General features: G+C 43.9%; 1 protein-coding gene across 3 annotated transcripts in view; it reads left to right on the top strand.

Annotated features, from left to right (window-relative positions):
- Window positions 1–21932, top strand: part of SHANK2 (SH3 and multiple ankyrin repeat domains 2) — an 811137-nt gene that overhangs the window by 146054 nt on the left and 643151 nt on the right. For 2 of the 3 annotated variants that reach the window (XM_060263196.1, XM_060263197.1), the window contains exon 10: window positions 2851–2917. In XM_060263196.1, coding sequence (XP_060119179.1) covers window positions 2851–2917 — 67 coding nt within the window. Of the gene's footprint in view, window positions 1–2850; window positions 2918–5521; window positions 5947–21932 lie in introns of those variants that run through there. The other variant, XM_060263199.1, reaches the window with a different exon arrangement.

The raw sequence follows: 21932 nt of genomic DNA on the forward strand, positions 1-21932 counted from the left end.
TATTTCCTATGGAAGGAAGGCATTTTAAAAGGTGTGTGGTCCCTTTAAAAGTGATGGCCAGAACTCCCTTTGGAGTTCACTGATGCTTGTCACACCCTTGCTCCTGGCTCCACCCCCAATGTTTCCTGGCTTCACCCCCAAAGTCTCCTGGCTCCACCCCCAAAGTCCCCAGATATTTCTTGAATTGGACTTGGCAACCCTAGATAAAACAGTTTTAATTTGGGACTGAGGTCTGGCAGATGGAAGTTAGAGACAGACAACAAATTAGTAGGCATAGCAGAAGCAACACTGTAGTCAGGCCAGAAGTCAGGATCCGTGAGGGACAACATGAGGCTGAGCAACAGCATTGCGTAGCTGAGGGATATTTACACTGTGGAACACAGTCACGGAATGATTTGTTAGTTTTCTCAATGGAAGTGTGTGGAAAATTAGTAGTGAAACTACTTTTAGATCCAGGCTGAAATTGCAAGTTATAGGACCAAAAAAGCCCAGCAGGAACTCATTTACATACTAGGCCACACCTCTGACATTACCATCATTTGCAACTAGGCCGTACTTCTGATATCAACACCATTTGCATACTAAGCCACACCTCTGACACCACCATCATTTGCATACTAGGCCACACCTCTGACACCACCATCATTTGCATTCTAGGCCACACCTCTGACATCACCAAAAGTGCTATAATATCTTTTTTGAGGTGGTCACCACACCTCAAGAAAGATTCTAGCATTGGAAAAAGTCCAGAAATATATAGCCATATATATATATATCTCCATTCCAGAAAACAAAATCAAATTCCAACACACTACTCGATCACAAAAGCCAACATGGTGTAGTGCTTGAAAAAAGAAAGAGAAATAAAGCAAATAGACAAGGAAAAAGACTGACTGACAGAAAGACAGAGAGAGAGAGAGAAAGAAAGAAAGACTGATAGAGAGAGAAAGAAAGAAAAATACTGTCTAATTGACAGAGAGGAGGGGAATAAAAGCAAATAGAAAGGAAAAAGACTGACAGGAAGGAAGGAAGGAAGGAAGGAAGGAAGGAAGGAAGGAAGGAAGGAAGGAAGGAAGGAAGGAAGGAAGAAAGAAAGAAAAAAGAAAGAAAGAAAGAAAGAAAGAAAGAAAGAAAGAAAGAAAGAAAGAAAGAAAGAAAGAAAGAAAGGGACAGAGAGGAGATGGAAAGGAAAGGAAAGGAAAGGAAAGGAAAGGAAAGGAAAAGAAAAGAAAAGGAAGGCGTGAAAGAAAGGAGGGGAAAAAAAGAAAAAGAAAAGAATGGAAATGAAAGGGGATGGGAGCAACTCACCTCTAAAAATGCTGACTCTCATCAAGTGCGACTGGCCTCCCTGAACCCCACCGGACACCCGGAACTCCGGAGGCCCCTGCACATATGCAGCTCGCCTCCGCAGACCTCCGCCAGACATTCAGAACTTCGGAGGCCGCCACGCATGCGCGGCTGGCCTCCCCGGATTCCACTGGACACCCAGAACTCTAGAGGCCCCCACGCATGCGTGACTGGCCTCCCTAGACTCCGCCGGACACCCCGAATTCTGGAGGCCCCCACACACGCGCGGCTGGCCTCTCCAAATCCTGCCAGCCAGCTGGGGAAGCTGCCTGGGCCAAGCCAGAATGGAACAGTATTCTGGTGCGTTCCAGCTCAAAAAAAGCCCTGTATATGACTAGTTCCATGCAACCTAGTAGTCTTTGGGCTTGGATTTCTTGAGCCTTTAATGACATAGAGCAGGGATGGCCAAACTGTGGCTTGGGAGCCACATGTGGCTCTTTCACACATATTGTGCAGCTCTCCGAAGCTGAGGAGGAACTTAATGCAGGCTCACTCTCAAGTAATGTGCATACATATGTATTCTGTGCAAAGAGAAAGTATTAAGAATTTTAATAAAGATATGATGTGTGTAATATTTGTTCATGTATTGCAGTTCTCAAACATCTGCTGTTTATTCTATGTGGCTCTTAAGTTAAACATGTTTAGCCACCCCTGCCATAGGGATATGTTTGTTTTCATCTTGTTAGCTGTCTTTAGCTTTAGTAAGTGGTGGAATAAAAAATGCTTGAAATAGTTTAATTAAAACTTCAATTTTCCAAAGCAGCTTGTAGTATTGTTTGGATGCCCGTGTGGTGCTTTTCAAAGGGAAAAAAAGTGAGAGATATTGGTATGGGTAGAGCAGGGTTTTTTTTTTAAATCCAGCTAAACACATTTCCAATACAGATTAATTCTAAGTAGATCGGTATTGTCTGTTGCTTTGACAAATCCTCCTGTTTTTCTACTAGACATTTTATGTACACATCAAAAATTGTAGCAGGTTTTTTGAAATACATAAATGTAAACTAAACAAAAAAAAATTGAACTTCTTGCAGCTTCTTAGTAAAATTTCTCCAGTATGCCTTCCATGTTTGTGTGGTATGATTTATTACTTGATGAAAATAGCTGCACATTTTCAGGGAAAAAACTTCAGTATTTGGAGTTGGTACTGGAAAATTTGCTCCTGCTTGTTTTGTGGCCAACAGAGGAAAACTATTTTTATGAATTATGACTGGACCAAATGAGTGCAGATGTTTATGGCAATACAAAACAAGCTCATAAGCTTGCACATGAAAGCTTATTCCTTGACTTGGTCTTAAAAGTGCCGCTGGACTTAAACTTTGTTCTCCTGCTTCAGACTAACACAGCTACCCACCTGAATCTGTGGTATCCCAAGGTTATGATAGGAAAAATATATGATTATGTCTCCCCTCATATCTATTTGAAAAAAAAATGAAATGCATATAACTGCAGGATATGCCAGTTAGTACTGAAAGAATAAACATATACTGTTTCTTCACCTTTCAGGTGGCAATAATTGCTGGAAATTTTGAACTTGCTGAATTTATCAAGAACCACAAGGAAAGTGATATTGGTATGTAAGATATGTAAACCAGCATATAAACTTGGACTTTTATTCCATATGAAACAGAATTGTATGCATTCCAATTAAGAGTACTCTAGTTATGGCTAATGCTGAATGTGACTTCATGCAGATATAAACTGTTTACATTTTGTAGACTATGAACAAACAGGGAATAGATGTGAATAACAGTAACAGAAACATATTTTGAATGATAGTGTTAGGACAGCATATATTTGGAAGCCCCCACTCCCTATGAACTGTCAGCAGTGAAAATAATCTGTATTCCACCTCTTATGATTACATGGGACGTCAACTCTTGCTTTGGAAAAATGGTTAATAGCTTTTAGAAGTGTTTGGTATCTCAGTCCACTGTCACTGATGTTCCAAGGATTTTTGTCTTGTTTTTAAGAGCATAGTTGATTAAAGCAAATTAGTTTTTTAATGTGTATGTTAGGCTTTTGGACAAAGGCAATATGCCTATATTTAAAAGCTCATTGAGGTCCCCAAAATGTCTTGCAATACCATCTACTGTATTTAATTGCCTTTGCATATACAAAGTATTTAATTTAAACCTGATTGTGGGGGGCCATATTTTATTAAATATTTGTCTTGTCTTAGTTTAGGTAGGATACACCTCTGAGGTAAAGAGCCTAGAACAAGATTTAAATTTATATAAGCTTCATGTAGTCCTTTGTGTTCCACACAGAGGTACACTGAATGCATCGTGTTCTCAGACATAGTGCCTGTCATTCATTTGAACAGCCAGAACACATTTCAGTATGGCAAGTACATGTGATACATCCTAGTTGAAACAGCTTTTACCTGTTCTTAACCCATTGAATGATTTGGTGAAAGCAAAATAATATCAATAACCCTAACTGACATTTTTTTCTGCAGGCTGTAATAATTTGAAATATTATTATCAAAAAATAATGTTACGGTGTTAAAAGATGCATTTTAAGAAGCTGAACACTTTGCTTTCCCTTTGATAGCTCCTTCCCCCCCTTTGTATAACTGAGATCCATTGCTCATTTTCTGAGCACCTGCTGATAATTAAACTCAATCAAACCTGCATCACAAATTGTCTGCTGTGCAGTTTGATTACAATTCAATGGGAATCCATGAGCCATATCTTATAGATTCTTTGTTTGTAAAGCTTTCTGTCAGGAAGAAAGACCTTGAAATATAATAATTTCTAATAATAAACATGTACACTGGGTTGAAATAAATAGAATAAACTACCTGCAAGGTTATGCAGGATAGCTGTATTCATGGAGGAGAATTCTATCAAGAGCTACAAGTGGGATTGCCATGCTAGGTTTGTCAACCACCACGAGAGATGGGGTGGAGATGGCTGTTGATGATGGCATGATGTCAGTTCTGGGGGTGGGGGTGGAAACGGAAGTGATGTTTCACTAGGAATTGCCAAAAACTCTATGGTAAATCATAAAATTCCTGGCAGTACCTAGAGAGGCATAATGTCTCCAATAGTATTTATTAAAAAATTCACTCACCAGATGCTGGAATGCCAGTAAGCATATGGCAACCCTAGCTTCAAGCTACGATTGCTAAATGGAACCTCCATGGCAGTTTTCCTTTGAATACTAGTTATTGGGGGAGGGGGAGCAACATTGCTGTGAAGCCTATTGCCTTCATGCCCTTACTTGTGTGCCTCTCAGAGGCATCAACTTGGTCACCATAAAAAACAGGCTTTTAAAATATCTTTTTATGGATAAATATCCTATTTGGATCATATTTCACTTTAAGTTGTTCCTAGAGAAAGATTTTGTGCATGTCTCAAAGGGTGCTTTGCAAGTGGATTTTTTCATTCTTACACAGTAAAGATCCAGTTGTAATGTATGCTATTTAGTGTGTGTGAACACATCCAAACTCACTCCCCTACACTCCTTCCTTATTCTTAAGAGAATGCATTTGAGAGTGAAAACTTCCCTCATCATGAGAGTTTAAATTTTTACAGATTGATGGCTGCAGTGGAGTCTGTGAGCATGAGGCTTGCTCATCCCTCCCAAGGGACATTCTTGCGGGACAAATAACATCCACTTAAGCCCTTGGTAATATTGCACTACCCTATGAATTGCTATGATATACTGTAGCTATTCACCACTAGAAAGCCATCCTTACTAAGAACCCTCACAGTATAAAGAACGGATTTTTTGTCTTATTCCAAGATGAGTGACTTTCATATTAGAATATAAAATCCTTCATTAGACTGATACCATTGGGAAAGGGGAAGTGAGACTTTTATTTTAGAAAAGGGTTTGAAAGGATGACTTTTTATTGTTTATAGATATTCCAAAGGAGGTATCTTGTCTGTCACATATGTATTTTAAACATTACAATAAATGAAGCTTATCAAATTATTCAGATCTCTAGTTCCTAAAAATGTGCCTTTATAAACATGATTGCTATATCAGAGCTTTTCCTTTAATATCAAGGCTTTGCCCATTATTATCAAGATCAGGAAATATTTTATAGCTCAGTGCATGCCCAGTTCCATTTTATGTTTTGACAACAGCGCTGCATCATTGAATGTCTTTAATGAAATCCAGCTAAGTCTCAGCTCACTGACATGTTATTTCTCCCTCCTTCTTATAATTAGTCATAACATTTTATTTTATCTTTATTATCTATTTATTTATTTTTATTGAGAATTGAAGGGAAAGTAATGGATTAACAGCTGTGATGAATAGAAAAGTTAATCCCTGATTGTTTTCATCCAGCCTACAGCTGTCTGCAAGTAAATGAGCACAGAAGCTTTAGAAAGCATTTGCTGTAAAGCATTTACTGTGGCTTCTGTAGGATGGAAATACAAAAAAGCAGCAATAATATATATAGGAGTCCTGAAGGTCTCTTTAGCTACTGCTATGCACATATCAAATATGTTGCCAACCAAGGATCCTTTGACTTGGATATCCTATTTTTAAACCTTTTTCTTTTGTTTTGCCTTGGCTCTTTGTTATGAGAGGAATTACCAGATGGATTAAGTGACATGGGTTGTTCCTCCTCAAGTGAACAAGGTTTGTTTTATCATATGCCTTCTCCAGCAGCTCTGAAGATAGAAACGATATTTTTAAATATGAAACACATTGTGGTGGTGGTGTGTGAGTTTTGGTAGTTGATTAGCAGACTAACTAATACTTGGATACTGTTGCTAGGCTTCAAGTCAGAGTTCTTGTATTACTCTATAATTATGCAGAGATTTGTATATGTGATGATTTGTGGGTGTTTTCAAGCAGTTTTTTTGTCATTTAAATTTTTGTGAATGCCAAATGTCTGTATTAAGCTCATTCTGTATTAAGCTCATTCTGTATGTTATATGCTTTAGTACATGGTGTTTGCTTAGGAATAAAGTATTGTTGTTTTCCAGAAATCAGGACAGTAGACATAGTCTTTATGATGAAAAATTCATGTGCTTAAAGGAATAGGTAAGGTGCAATTTGTGCCCTATGTGCTTTTCTAGCACTTATTTTTAAACTGGAGTGATTGAGGACAGTATTGTTGGTTGCTGTGCAAGAATTTACATTAACTACTATGTGCTTTAATTCTATTCATTTTTGTCTGGGCTTTGCAAAAGAATTGTTCAGCAGTGAGCTTTTTTATGAATCAGGTTTCTGCAGACTATTGTGTATCTTTAATAGATGAAAAGAAAAGGTTCTAACCAATAAAAGCCATAAACACTGAAAGGGCATTTATAGAAAGGGATATAAATCCTCATCGCAGCGAGCAGCGTGTTGTGAGTTGTTCTATTTTTATCTTGTCTTACTTAATAGAACTAAAAGGGTAGCAGCATAAGAGATGTCTTTTAGCCATGTTCATTCACTGTTTCAGTTATGAGTAATCTTAACCTTTATTCATGTGTTAAAGTGGATTTCTCATGGCAAAGGGCAATTTTATTTTAATTAGGACAACATAAAAGTGAAATATGCATGGTCGACTCAGAGACACCTCTGAAGTCAACCCAAAAAATCTGTGCAGGTGGCAACATCTGCCGGCCATCCTCCTCCCATCCTCCAGGCGCCTGAGACCTCCCATCCTCCAGACACCTGATACCTCCCAACCTCCAGGCGCCTGAGACTTGCATTTTGCTTCCAAAGTGGTAGCAAATCTTTGAGCCGGCTGTCAGTCGCTTCTCCGCCATCTGAACGAGGAAGGGCACAAGCGAGGTGACTTGGCGGTGTGGAACTGCCAAGCCGCCCCAAGCTGATCCCAGGTTAAATAAACCATTCAGAGTGCTGGAGTGCTTGTGTGCATGAGTGCTTGCCCCCCCCCGAGGAAAAAAAAAAGGAATCCGTCTTTTGGGGCGCCTTCCCGTGCAGAGGTGCCCAGCCGCTGCACAGATGGGATGGGGTGGCATGCAGGTGAGCGTGCGGAGGCGTTGGGACAGCTCTTTTTGAGCCATTCCAACTCGGGAAGCTTCCAAGCTGCCCCAGAATGCCCGTCTGTTCTCAGCCAAAGTGACCTTTACAGGGGTGGAATTCTACCAGGAGCTCCTTTGCATATTAAGCCACACACCCCTGATGTAGCCAATCCTACAAGAGCTTACAAAAAAGAGCCTTGTAAGCTCTTGGAGGATTGGCTGCATCAGGGGTGTGTGGCCTAATATGCAAAGGAGCTCCTGGATCTTTAAATGACTGCTTAAACCTTCTCCAGATCTATACAATACTGTTGATTATCTTTCATAAGTCTAAGATGTATCCTTGGGCATTGTAGATTTCATTGCTTTCAGTTGTGGTCTTTCTTGCACATAGGCTCTAGTCACTTGCTATTAAAATAAGGTTGTAGGCATGTTAGACTTGTGCATCACATTGCAGTTCTATGAACTGAAAAAAGGAAACTTGCCCAGTCTTTCAGAAGAAAGGATGAGCATTTGATTTTTACAGGTGAAGGGAACCATGGGCGAAGAACCCTTTACCAAGGTTTCTGCAGCTCTTCTTCTCAAGCAGCCAGGATTCCAGTAATGGAGTAGTCTTGAATGACCAACTTATGGAGACACTATAGGGTTTTCAAGGCAAGAGAACATTTAGAGGTGGTTTGCCATCATCTGCCTCTGCACAGTGACCTTGTTATTCCTTGGTGGTCTCCAATATCCAAATATTAACCAGGGCCAGCTCTGCTTAGTTCCAAGATGGGACAAGTTCAGGCTAGCCTAAGGTATTTAGGTCAGGGGTAGTTGTTTATAGGTATATACATTATACTGGCTTATAGCCTGTACTCTGCTAAGCAAAGTTTGAAGCTTGTCTTTGGTGGAACTGGCTTCTTACTGAGCAATGTAGTAGCATACAAGCCATTAATAGAATAGCTAAATTTAAAATGCTGTTCACCAGCAGCCATCTATGAAAGCCAGTGTGATGGAATGGTATAGCTTCAGAGTAGGGTCTGGAACATTCAGATCCCCATCTTCTTGTGGAAGCTGACTGGATGGTTTTGGAACATACGTTCAGCCTAACCTACTTCACACAGCTGTTGTGCAGATGAAAATGAGAAGAGAATAATGTAAGCTGCTTTGGTGCCCACTATGAAGGAAGATTATAGTTTTCCAAAAATAGAGGTTGTGGGGGAGGGGGTAGAGACAGAAAGCTAAAGATGGGGGGCAGACAAAGGAAGGTTGGCTGTTGAGTGGGTAGAAGATAGAGTTGCCAACTCCAAGTTGGGAAATTCATGGAGAATTGAGGGGTAGAACCTGAGGAAGGTGGGGCTTGAGGAGGGGAGGGACATAGCCTCCATGGAAATTACCATTGCCAACCTCCAAGTAGACTCACCCAGAATTAGAACTGCTCTCCAGATGTCAGAGATAGTTCCCTCAGAGTAAATGGCTATGTGGAGGGTGGACTCTGTGACATTATATCCTGCTTTGCTCCCAAAACCTAACGGCCCCAAGGCTCCACCCCCAAATCTCCAGAAACTTCCCAAGCAACCCTATGCGAAGTTGATCTCTGTAGTTGGGAGATCTGTTGTGATTCCAGGAGAGTTGCTGCTGCCAGGCAGGAGAAGGAATGTGAGTTGCCAGGTCCAACTCAGAAAATTTCATACTAGGTGGGCAAACACTTGCTTCCCAAATGACATTGCATCAAGCACCTTTCATACTATTCTTTGGTGAGCTGATATGGCATAGTGTGAGAGTGTGGCATCGTGCAGTATATTAGATTGGAGGTAGTGGTAGTGGGCAGATTTTCAATGAAGTAAAAGAAAACAAACCTATGGAGGTGAAAATATATTAAGAAAAACAATTATCTGCTATAATCTACATTTCTTTTTTTTTTAAGTTCAGAATAATTTTATTTCAGAAATATTCAAAATAACAAATATACAAAGCCGAAATTGACAGTTTACAAATAGATTGTTACATGTCAATAGAAGATATAAAAATAATTGGTACTTATTACTGCCAAACCAATATACTAGAATTAGATGCGCCTTGTGGTATTTTTGAATACCACAAGCAAAATAATCTAGAAAAGGGGACCACTTAAGAAGAAGGGTATTCCTGCGACCTGGTCTCATTTTACCACCCAGATTGTGAGCAATATTTCTGTTTGTCCATCAGGAAATTTGAGGGCATATTTTCAGCATACTTTTTTTAAAAAAAAATTATATTCTTATTGGCTTGTGTTCAGGATGCCAAATTGATCCAAGCCCTGTTGAAATCAAAGCATAATGGATATGGATTATTTTTGTAGTCATAATCTGTGTATATGAACCCTGAGCATTCAAGCATCATGTTGCTGAATGATTTCCATACAAAGTCTATCTAGTACATTGTCATGGAAAGCATATCAATTGCTGGGTTTAAAGAAAAAGTTCATGCAGGGCTTGAGACCAGTTAGAAATGTCTGCATTCAGAGGAAGATCAATCCAGTTGTTTCCCTGGAGGCAGTGGGGGATTTTCCAGCTGCTATCGCTGGCTATTATTATTTTTAACCTTCAAGGCACAGCTGGCTTGTGGTGACCCCTTAGAGTTTTTAAGGCAGGAAGCATTCAGAGGTGGTTTGCCATCGCCTCCCCCTGCATCATGACCCTGGCATTCCTTGAAGGTCTCCCTTCCAAATAACAGCCAGGGTCAATCCTGCTTAGCATTGGAGGTCTGATGAGATCAGGTTAGCCTGGGCTGTCTAGGGCAGGTAAATTATGCAAAGGACCAAATTAGCTTCTGGAATAGGGAGGCTATATGATCTCTATATATTACTAGTGGGGACTTGCAATACTTGCAGGAAGGAAACCCCTCTCCCCATGCTGCCAATTCCCCAGTGAGGGGGCAGGAGACTTGTGGGTGCGGGGGGATAAGCCCGGCATTCTCTTTCACCACTGCTGCTGGGTGTGGAGTGCTGCCAGCATTCTCCTCTTACACAGCCAAGCCCAGTGCAGCTGCTGGTGTCTTCTGCTACTGCTGCCAAGCCTGGCATGGCTACTGGCATCCTCTGTGGCCAAGCCAGACTAGAGCAGCTACCTTCTATGGAAAATCTGGCCACCTCACCCCCTGCCATCTAGTGCATCTCCCTTGGAACCCAGCCACAGTGATGGTGTTTGGGAACTTCATTGAACCATACTGGCTCCCAGCATTTGCTGCTGCCATGGCTAGGCCTGGAGTGACTCCCATGTTCCACCACCACCATCACTTGGCCAAGATCAGTTCCTGGTTCCACCATGGCTGGACCTGCTGGTGTTTGCTCCTCACATATCTTCATATGATTTTCTTCTTGTAGCAAGCCTCCCTGGCCATCTGTAGCTCACAGTGAACTTTGGCCTCTCTGATGGCTGACCTACAGTGCCTAGCAACTTGCAAATACTCTTCATTAGAGGAAAAGGAAATGTTCAAGAAATGAATGGAAAGATATTCTTAATTAGAAGAGCATCTTTCCATCCATTTCTTGAACATTTCCTATTTCTCCCTAAGCACATTACAGAGTTCTCTGTTCATCTGCATTGGCTTCTTGGATCCCCTACCATGTTTCCTTTTTGTTGGAATAGCAATGGCTTGAGCTTGCAAGAGTTCTTGTTATAGGAGAGCCCACCCTTTACTTGCTCCTTTCCCTTCCATCAGTTTTGTCCATGGAATGATTCTCATCATGCCTCTGAGTTTATTAAAGTCTGCCTTAGTGAAATCTAGCATACATGTGTGGTTACAAACTGTGTTGGTCCCCCACAGCAAAAAGAACTCTAGGCATACATGGTCACTTTCCCCTAAGGTCCTCAAAACCTTCACCCCATCTACCATCTCTTGCCTGTTGGTTAATATTAAGTTGATATTAAGGGTTGAACAAATTCTAGGAGTACTTGGTCACTTTCCCCTAAGGTCCTCACAACCTTCACCCCATCTATCATCTCTTGCCTGTTGGTAAATATTAAGTTGATATTAAGGGTTGGACTAATACTGATTTGATGGAAACAATAAAAGTAATTTGAAAAAAAAATACCATGTAGAATTAACTGTCATTTTGTAAAGACTTTCTAAGATTAGTATCTGCATTATGCAATGTAGTGGTTGCTATAGTAATGAATGTTTGTTTTGAATACTGAATGGAACAATACCCAGCGTATTCAATGGCCATCTTATATTTTAAGAGCACTCAAGATCGATTCTTCCTTTTTATTTTTAGTTTTTGCAAAATCCTTAAGATTCCCCACTATTTAACTGAGTATAATATGAGATGCGTTTGCAATCCTTTTGCCAGAATTCTCAAGGACAGTGTTGCTAGTGTTGTGTTTTATTCTATAATCCTTGAAGGAAGCTTAAAGTAACATATTTTACCAAAATCATCTTCCATCTAGGTACTAAGTGGGCAAACACTTGCTTCCAAAATGAAATTGCATCAGGTACCTTTCATACTATTCTTTGGTGAGCCGATATGGCATAGTGTGTGAGAGTGTGGCTATGAGTAGGAAAATCTCCATCACAACAACAAACTGAGGAAGAATACAAATGTATGGATGTTCATGTGCACCTTCCTGAAGTTTCTAAGGGGAACATGCCATGGACTTTCCTACCATCGTGGCAGTGCTCCCTCTCTGGCTGGCGACTCTCTTCATGTGAGCAATTGCCTGCCTGACAGTGACCTAGCCCCAACAGCCTAGCTGCTGTGTTTCCCCCTCGCTGCCACTGTTGACTTTGTCCTAGGGTTGCCAAGTCCAATTAAAGAAATATCTGGGGACTTTGGGGATGGAGCCAGGAGACTTTGAGGGTGGAGCCAGGAGACATTAGGGGTGGAGGCAAGATCAAGGCTGTGACAAGCATCATTGAACTCCAAAGGGAGTTCTGGCCATCACATTTAAAGGGACTGCACACCTTTTCAATTCCTTCCTTCCATAGGAAATAATGACGGATAGGGGCACCTTTTTTGGGGCTCATAGAATTGGACCACCTGGTCCAATCGTTTTGAAACTTGGGGGATATTTTGAGGAGAGGCACTAGATGCTATACTGAAAATTTGGTGCCTCTACCCCCAAAAACAGCCCCCCCAGAGCCACAGGTACCCGCGAATCAATTCTCCATTATTTTCTATGGGAATAAGTCTGCATAGGGAATAATAGAGTTCCCAGCACACATTTCCCTCCCCTCCCCCCGCTTTCTGGCGACCCTGAAGCGAGGGGAGGGCCTCCAAATCGGGGGATCCCCTGCCCCCACCTGGGGATTGGCAACCCTACTTTGTCCCCACTGTGCTTACCATCTCATTGCAGCCATCATAACAACAGTGGGAGATGAGTGCCAACCTTGGGATGCCATCCGGCTCCTGACTCTTATGGTCTCCTTGTAACTTCAGCAGCAAGTGGCCCATACATTGGCCTGCTGCAGTGGCTTGCAGCAAAAGCGAGTAGCTAAGATAACAGTAGCTTTTTGAACACAGTCGTGGCACTCCTCGAACTTTCCCTACTGACCTCCAAAGACTTGCGATCAAAGGGCCTGCTGGCTTTGCAATAATGTCTCTGTAACCCAGGGAGCCGTTCCTGCAGATGACTCTACGTGGTGGGACTGAGACATTTGCACTCAAGAAGACTGGTGGGGACATTTGGAGACTGGGGGTGGGTGGGGTGGAGCTACCTTAGATTCCTATTCTCCCAGAGCAGTGAGCAGGGAATACCAGGATATTCTTGATTGAGATTGGGAAGGAGAGGGAGGCCTTTTTGAATTGTTGCTGGCAGAAAGTGGTTCTCCTATCATGTTTGTTGAAATTTTATTAGGAAATCAGCTGCATAGGGAAGGAGAATTTGCTTTCTCTCACCTGTTACTGTGTTTATTGTTTTTCTTGCCTAGTGGTAGTAGGAAAGGGGTGGGCAAGAAGGGAGGTGGGTAGGAAGGTGGTTAGTTGGTATTTTAGGTCTGTGTAGGAATTGATTGATCTCCACTGAAATTGTTTTACACCAGCAGGTTTGCAGCTGTTGCATGGTTGGGTTAGGTTGTTAGTAGGACCCATTGCTGGATACTTAGCTGGGCCATCATTGGGCTGATAAGATCTAGCAGGTAGGCAAGGATCAGGGATAGCAGTGATAGGGGGCCAGGGGAAATATAGTGTTGTGACTAGGTAGAATTCTGCTAAAAGGAATGGAAGAGACCTCTTTCCACTTATGATGATGATGATGATGATGATGATGATATTGGATTTATATCCCGCCCTCCACTCCGAAAAGTCTCAGAGCGGCTCACAATCTCCTTTACCTTCCTCCCCCACAACAGACACCCTGTGAGGTGGGTGGGGCTGGAGAGGGCTCTCACAGCAGCCGCCCTTTCAAGGACAACCTCTGCCAGAGCTATGGCTGACCCAAGGCCATGCTAGCAGGTGCAAGTGGAGGAGTGGGGAATCAAACCCGGTTCTCCCAGATAAGAGTCCGCACACTTAACCACTACACCAAACTATAGTGGTCCCATCCCAAAATTTTTTGTCCCATCCCAAAAAATGCTGGTTGTGGGGCTAAGGAATTATACCCTTCTCCGGCACTGGCATTGTGCAATGCCAAGTCTATTAATAATAAGACCTCAGTTTGGTGGGATTTTCTTGCAGAATGGAAAATAGATTTGGCTTGTGTGACTGAGATCTGGGTGAGAGAGGGGTGAGACAGTTCCCCTGGGTCAACTTGCTCCACCAGGGTTCTTGGCACTTCAATAGTCTCCAGCATGGCATTGCTTGTCTGAAAGTGTTTTTCCTTCAGGGTGCTCGCTGTACCAAAAATAGCTGGCATTGAATGTATTGACCTGGCATGGGATGCTGAGGGGAACTTGGCTGTTTTGGTGTACTGACTGCATGACACACTACCAGACAGCCTGCCTGGCCTGCTGGAGGCTGTATCAGGGTGGGCCTTGGAGTACTCCAATCTATTAGTACTGGGCGACTTTAGTTTCCCTGCTGATGATGCGGCAACTTCACAGGCCAGAGACCTGGTGTCATCCATGGAGGCACTAGGGCTTACCCATTTGTATTGGCTCCTATGCATCAAGCAGGTCACTTGCTGGATTTGATTTTTGCTGCAGGGATAAATGTTGATCTGAAAACTGTTGAGCAAGCTCTGAAAGCCCAGCTGTGCATGCCAAACCCTCCCTGTTTAGGTGGCGAGTGAATTTCTGCTCGCCTGTGGAGTCAAATAGACCCTAAGTGACTTCAGGAAGCTCTACAGAATCCAATGCCCTCTGGCACCTCATTAGATCAGATGGTGGAGGACTGGCATAGCTGGTTCTCTGATGCCATTGAAGAGATACTCTCTGGCACCCTCTCTGCCCTCATGCCAAACTAGCTCCATGGTACACCCCAGAGCTACAGAGGATGAAATGGGAACTGAGACAGCTTGAGCGAAGGTGACGGCATACTGATGATGAAGCGACAAGAACATCTTATAGGATATTTATGAAAGCCCATGAGATAGCAGTGGAGACAGAAAACTTTCTACGCCATCTCCATTGCATCTGTGAACTAAGGCATGGCCCAGTTAGAACTATTCAGTCACTTACCAACTTGCTACCGAGCAAACAAAACAGTAGGGAATTGGCTACTGACTGTGAGGCTTTTGCCTATCTTCTGGTCCTCATTTGGACCATTTCAGCCAACTCTCCTTGGATAATGTCAACAGGATCCTGGCTTACCACTTGCCTCCTAGACCTGTGCCTGTCCTGGCTGGTCAAGGCATGTTGAGATGATGTCCAGGCACTTCTGGAAAAGATTATCAACTCACCCCTCTTGTCAGGGGTCTTTCTGGTGGGTTTGAAGGAGTCAATGGTATGTTTACTCTTAAACAAACCCATGGTTCTAACCAACTACTACCCAGTGTCAAACTTACTGTTCCTGGGTAAGGTAGTTGAGAGAGCAGTGGCTGAGCAACTCCAGGGTTTCCTGGACAAAGCATTGGTCCTGGACCCATTCCAGTCCAGTTTCTGAACTGGGTGTGGGGTGGAAATGGCATTGGTCGCTCTCATAGATGACCTCCAGAGACACTTGGATCAAGTTGGGCCAGTGCTGCTGTTATTATTAGATCTGACAGCAGTGTTTTACACAGTTGACCATGACCTGTTGGCCTACCACCTTGCCAACATAGGAGTTAAGAGGACTGCTTTACTATGGTTTTTTCTTCCTTTCTCCGGGGTCAGGGACAGAGGATGGCCCTTGGTGAGGCGGTGTCTCAGCACCACGCACTGGAATGTGGTATGCCTCTAACCAGTGCTTCCCACCTGCAACCCTATCTGTAGGCAGTAAAAATTCCACTAGGTATCCAGTTTGACTTTATACTTAATATACTAACTAAAATTAATTTCCAGCTGTTTTATTAAAGGACAGCCACTGTGCTTGTCTTTGTTTCTGCTGTGTTTTACAAGATATTTAAGTAACCCAGTTAGCATTGGGGCATATCCAAATTACTGCTGGCAGATTTTTACAAAGACAACAGTTATTGCTGCATTTTCCAGGCGTACTTTACTGCAATATGAAATCTTACAGCTGTCTAATCTAATCCTATTCTAACATACTTGGTGGTAAGACCCACTGAACATTGTGAGACTTTCTATGTAAAAATGCATGTGCTAACACTGTAAATCTGTGATGCATTCTATGAAGATAGATTTAGGTGGGTAGCTGTGTTGCTCTGAAGCAACAGAACAAAGTTTGAGTCCAGTGGCACCTTTAAGATCAACAAAGCTTAGTTCTGTGTATCTGAAGAAGTGTGCATGCTCATGAAAGCTTATGCCCAGAATTAAACTTTGTTGGTCTTAAAGGTGCTACTGGACTAAAATTTTGTTCTACTGTAAATCTGTGTAATGCCTCTATTATTATTTGAAGACAATGACAAACTGCAAGCTGGTTGTCATCACATCAGTCTTCTTTTCTTTTTTTGCTATCAAGTTGCAGCTAATTTGCAGGAACCCCAAAGTGTTTACAAGGCAAGAGATGTCCAAAGGTGGTTTATCATTGCATAGCCTGCCTCTGCATAGCAACCCTGGAATTCCTTGGTAGTCTCCCATCCAACCACTAACCAGGACAGATCCTGCTTAGCTTCTGTGATCTGACAAGATCAAGCTAGCTTGGGCTATCCAGGTCAGAGCTGTCTCCTCTAGAAATCACTATAAACTTCAAGGGGCATAGAGCAGGGGTGTCATTTGTTACGAGGGGCAGATCTGACATAAGAAGTCCTTGTTGGACCAGGCCAAGTGTATCAGAAAATGTGCCAGGTAGTGGAGATATAAGCTTTATAAAGGACACAAACACAATTAAATATATATATATTAAAAAACCTTAAAATAAAAAATGCTTGAAGTACTAGCACTTTTGCAATATTGCAGTCAGTATCAAAGAAGCTCTCTCTCCCCTCCACTTCCTCCCCAAGAGAGGAGCCTCAGCCGATGGGGAAAATAGAGGCTTTGCTCTATAGCGTCTGTGCAACTGAGAAATCCTGGCAAAGCAAGCTGTGACACAGAAAGAAGCAAGAGAGATGGAGAAGGAAGCAGACTTGCTCGCGAGCCTGATAGGAGCCCTCTGGGGGCCTGATCTGGCCCATGGGCTGCACGTTTGACACACCTGGCATACAGTTTGCAGCCATTGTTAGAGAGGCATGATGTCACTTCCAGGTTTTCAATTGTTTAAACATTAGACTCCAACTATATGTTTTTAGGATTGTCATTATGAGTAGGATTCTGAGTACACCTACTTAGGATGACACTGTATGTGGTTTGCAATTTCTTAACTAAGAAAACAAAAGAAAAATACTCTATAACTTTTAATTTAAACATAGCAGCTAAAATAACAGCATATCTCAGTCATAAAAATTGGGATAAATGTTTTAAAAAGAGAATAAATAAGAGTAAATAACCAGTCCAAGGATTTTTTTAAAAAATTGAGAGTGCTGCAATAAATTAAAACAATGAAAATCCAATAAAAAGCAGAACATAGCAGTAAGATCTTCAACTGGATATAATAGATATTCAGCCATAATGTTATTTCCAAAAACCAGAGAGTAAACAGAGTTAATATAGAAGCACCTTAGGAAAAAAAAAACTTCGTAACTCTAGATCAGGGGTCCCCAAGCCCTGGGCTACAGACCAGAACTGATTTGTGGCATGTTAGTAACCAGGTCGCAGCGTGAGGCAGGGGCTCCACACCACCCCTTTCGGCTACCTGGGACCCAGGTGGACAAAAGAGGCAGCATGGCCTCTCTCCGAAGCACCACCTCTTTCATCTGCCCTGATCCCGGGCAGAAGGCACAGCATGGCAGTGACCTTCACCTACCCCTCATTTAAAGACACCCATGGGGGGCAGGGATGGGGTGTGGGCAGAGGGGCAGCCTGGGGTGACAAAAACCCCAGCTGGTTCATGGAAAAATTGTGTTCCATAAAACTGGTCCCTGCATTCCTGGATAAACTGTTCCCAAAGACTGGAGAAAATGCAAAGGGTTACCACAAGGAAGAGGAGGGAATTGATCTCCTAAGCATGCAGGAAACTTATCATATGTGAGTTTGGGTCAGAACCAATTAGGATTACCAGCCCCCCCCCCAGCATGTGGGGGATCCCCCAGTTTCTGGCACTCCCCCCCGCCAGCAGTGGCCAGCTGGCTAGCGGGGGAGAGTTACTGACCTAAACGCAATGGGCCTTCATCACCTGGAAGTTATGTAGGCATGTCGGTGATGTTGGGGGCAATGCTTTGGTTTTTGGGCACAACTCTGTGGTAGAATTAGCTTCAAGCCATAGAGTTTTGCTCAAAAACCAGAGCATTGCCCCTGACATCACTGTTGTGCCTATGTCATCCTAGGGTTGCCAGGTCCCACTCAGGAAATATCTGGGAACTTTGGGGGTGCAGCCAGGAGCAAGGATTCTGTGATGCCACTTTCAGGTCAAAGGTGAATGATATTACTTCCCAAGCCTTTCTTCTGATGATGTCACTTCCAGCACATTGCACAAAATAACCACATCGCACAAAAAAACCACCTCTTCTTTTCACAACGACAAACTTCCAAAGTCATGCATGACTGCAAGAAAACTTCGGCTAAAGTACCAAGAACACTGTAGAATTCTACTGGTGATTGGGAGGGGAGGGGGAGTTGCAGAACAAATAGCAAAATATATGTTGACTTGTACCCAAAATAAATGAATAAAGAACTTAACTAAAGCACTCTAGGTTTTTAAGAAGTTCAAGTTTAAGCAGAAAATAATCCAGGTTAAAAAAGAAATTTGATTTAAAGCAGCAATAGAGAACTCCAGCAGACTCATTCTACTCAACTCACACATAGGCTTGCCAGGTCCTCTCTGGCCACTAGGAGGGGATGGGGGGGGGGGGAGGTGGGGCGGAGGGGAGGCTGTCAGATCCAGTTTGAGAAACTTCTGGAGATTTAAGGACGGAGTCTGGGGAGGACAGAAGCCTCAGTTGGTTCCAAAGCATCAATTTTCCCCTAGGGAATCTGGAGATAAGCTGTAATTCAGAAGGATCCCCAGATCCCACCTGGAAGCTGGCATCCCTACCACACACCATTCATAATTCATAGCTTGTTCCTTCCCACCCCGCTATGAAGTACAGCTTGCATTTGTGAAAAGGGACACCTGGCCATTATCTCCCCTGCTCCAACTGTAGTGTTCGAGGAAAGAGAACTATTGTCAAGTAATAAACTGAGCAAAACAAAGTGAGACTGCAGTAGCATCTTTAAGACCAACAACATTTTAATTTTGCGGCTGTGATTGTTTAGAAGCAGAGGAATCAGGCTGGAAAAAATGTGATTCTGAGGGTGATTACCTCCACTGTTGGCTTTCTTGTCCTGTATTCCAGTATTTTTGGTATACAGTGCTGAAGACAATCTATACAATTAATGAGATCCGATTAGATGATACACCTGAACATCTACTTCTAGGGCTATTTCCAAATGGTGAGCTACCAACATGGAAACAATCGGTTATTGCCCCTCAAGGTCGTAATGAAGAGACTGACAACATAAATTTGGTAAAATGGGCCTTTTATTGAACATAACCAAACTGTAACTAGCACTGCAAGGGTTACCAGAAGCCAGACAAGCCCCGGGGTCATCCCATCACCCTTCCTTGTCCCTGTATGAGCGAGCCACCCTGCCCCTGACATGAACCGCAGGTTTGGCTCATAGCAGGCCGGCCAGGCCAGATCATCCTACCCCACACTGGCATGGAAGGAAGAGCCAGTCTTGTGGGGAGGGATCGCACAATCGGCATTCTGCGACATTGAGCCGTGGAGCCCATCTGCCGCTCCTGCCGATCACTTGCACCCAACTGGTGCAGTGCCCTGGGTGCTCCCCTGGGCTTCCGTAACCCCTTGCTCATTCTGCCAACGCCAATGCCAAGCCTCAGCTTAGGCATTAGCGCCCCACCGGGTGGCCCAGAGCCACCTGAAGCCCCTGCTTAATATCTCCCCAAAAGGCCCTGTTACCCGCATCAGATAGATGCACTCCGTCTATCAGTGAGCCACAGCCAACCTGGATTGCTGGGTGCAGCAAGAAAATCCCCAGGCCACCCTCCATTGCCTTTTGCAGGGCTCGATTAGCCTTCCTCCTGGCCCTTTCGATGCCAGCTGGGTCCCACGCCCCCCGCCAGACCTGCCTTGGCAGAATGGCGGATCACACTATGCGGACCCCAGGCCACCTCCTCATGATGACCTGCAAGTCGGCGACAGCCTGCAGAGAAAGGGCCTTTCCTTTCATCCACCTGAGGTCATTCCCCCCCAAGTGTCAAGCAGAGAACCCCTCCTCTCCTGAAATAACAGAGGCAGTAGGCCGGGCCAACGAAGCCCTCGATGACCCTGCCACTCAACCATGGCCCATTCACTGAGGCCCAATTGAGAACCAACTGAAGACCTCCGAGCAAAATGGGCCGCCCAGAACACAAAACTGTGCCCGCAGACGAGGATACACAGCCTCTCCTGACGAGCCACCGAACCTGGAAAGAAAAAACAGTCAACCCATAACTAAACAGGCCTGTCATGGCTAAACCCTGTTAAGAAAAAAAGGGGGGGGGGGTTAGCCAAGCCTAAACTGGAGGAAGCAAAGGGCACACATATGAGCGGTAGGCCGCAGAACGCCACCTACCGACCTTCTGTATTTCAGGGCCCGGGTACTCCATTGCCGCTGCAGTGGAGGCAGCCCCAATTCTGAATGAATGGGTTCCAAATTTGACCCCCTTGAGCCCCAGCTCATTCAAGGCCCGAGCAGTTACCGCCCAAAATTGGAATTTGGTAAGTGGAGACCCATCACAATGACTGAATAATGGACCCTCTGCTTCCCCCCTTATTGAAATGTAGTGCTGCAGTGCACCAACCGGACACCACTCAGACTCACTACACGGTCCTAGTATTGCAGCTGCACCTTTGCCCATTTGATCAGTCTTGGACCGCCTGACCCTTAGCACCACCTGCTCCCCTTTAAAAGTGATATCGCCGGTCCTCAAAGCACAGTTAGACTGATCTTTACGGGACCGAGCCACCAGCTTGCTAACTCTCAAGGCCCAAAAAAGGCTGTTAGTGCTGCAGCATGGAACAAGGCAACTTTGAAAGGTGACGAACAGACCTTAGGCCAAATCTGACCCAACCCCCCTAAGCATGGCAGGTGAAATAGGCTACCGGGAGTCAGCCCTAGACCCTCTTTCCCTGGACCAACCTTCCAGCATCTTCTTGACTCTAAAGTCACCGGTATTTTCCCGAATTCTGCGGGCTTTGCTAACAAAGGCAATTGCCGCCAGCTGCCCCCTTATAGACTTAATTGCCAAACCCCTCTCTTTTTGATATACCAAGAACTGCATCAAGTGGGGCACAGACACCGACCAACTATCCCGCAAACCTGCTTCAGTTCTGAACCCCTGAAATTGCCATACGGCCCTCTCATATGCCCTTCGGGTACTTGGCGCCAAGGCTAAACTGATTGCCCTACCAGCTTCGACCCTCCAAGCTGCCACAGGTCCTGAGGCATCCTGACTGGCAATGGGTCAGCTTCCGGTGCCAGCTGGCAAAAATGCTCCATCTGTTGGCGAGACAGAGCATCCGGCACACCATTACTAACCCCCGGAACGTGCCTAGCCATAAAAAGCAAGTTCAATTGAAGGCAGCGTAGCGTAAAGGCTTGGACCAGGTTCATTACTGGGGCGGATTTGGAGGACAATGAGTTAATCACCTGAACCTCTGCTAAATTGTCACACCAAAAATGCACCACATGGTTGGCTAATTGCTCACCCCAGAGCCATAATGCTACCACAATAGGGAAAAATTCCAAGAATGTTAAATCTCTGCAGAGCCGACCAGCCAACCATTCCCTGGGCCACCTTTCGGCACACCAATGCCCCCTAAAAAACATGCCAAATCCAATGGAGCCAGCTACATCATAATTTATCTGGAGGTCAGCTTCAATATGCATGTCCTCCCTCCAAAAGGAAACCCCATTGAACAATTCCAAAAACCTCTCCCAGACTTCGAGGTCCCTGCGCATATCCATGGTTATCCTCATTCTGTGATGAGGTAAGCAGAGGGAACCCATTGCATCGCATAGTCGCCTAAGGAACGCCTCCCCGGGGCGACCACCCTACATGCAAAATTCAAA

The sequence above is a fragment of the Heteronotia binoei genome, chromosome 21, assembly GCF_032191835.1.
Source record: "Heteronotia binoei isolate CCM8104 ecotype False Entrance Well chromosome 21, APGP_CSIRO_Hbin_v1, whole genome shotgun sequence".
In the NCBI taxonomy this organism is placed as follows: Eukaryota; Metazoa; Chordata; class Lepidosauria; order Squamata; family Gekkonidae; genus Heteronotia; species Heteronotia binoei.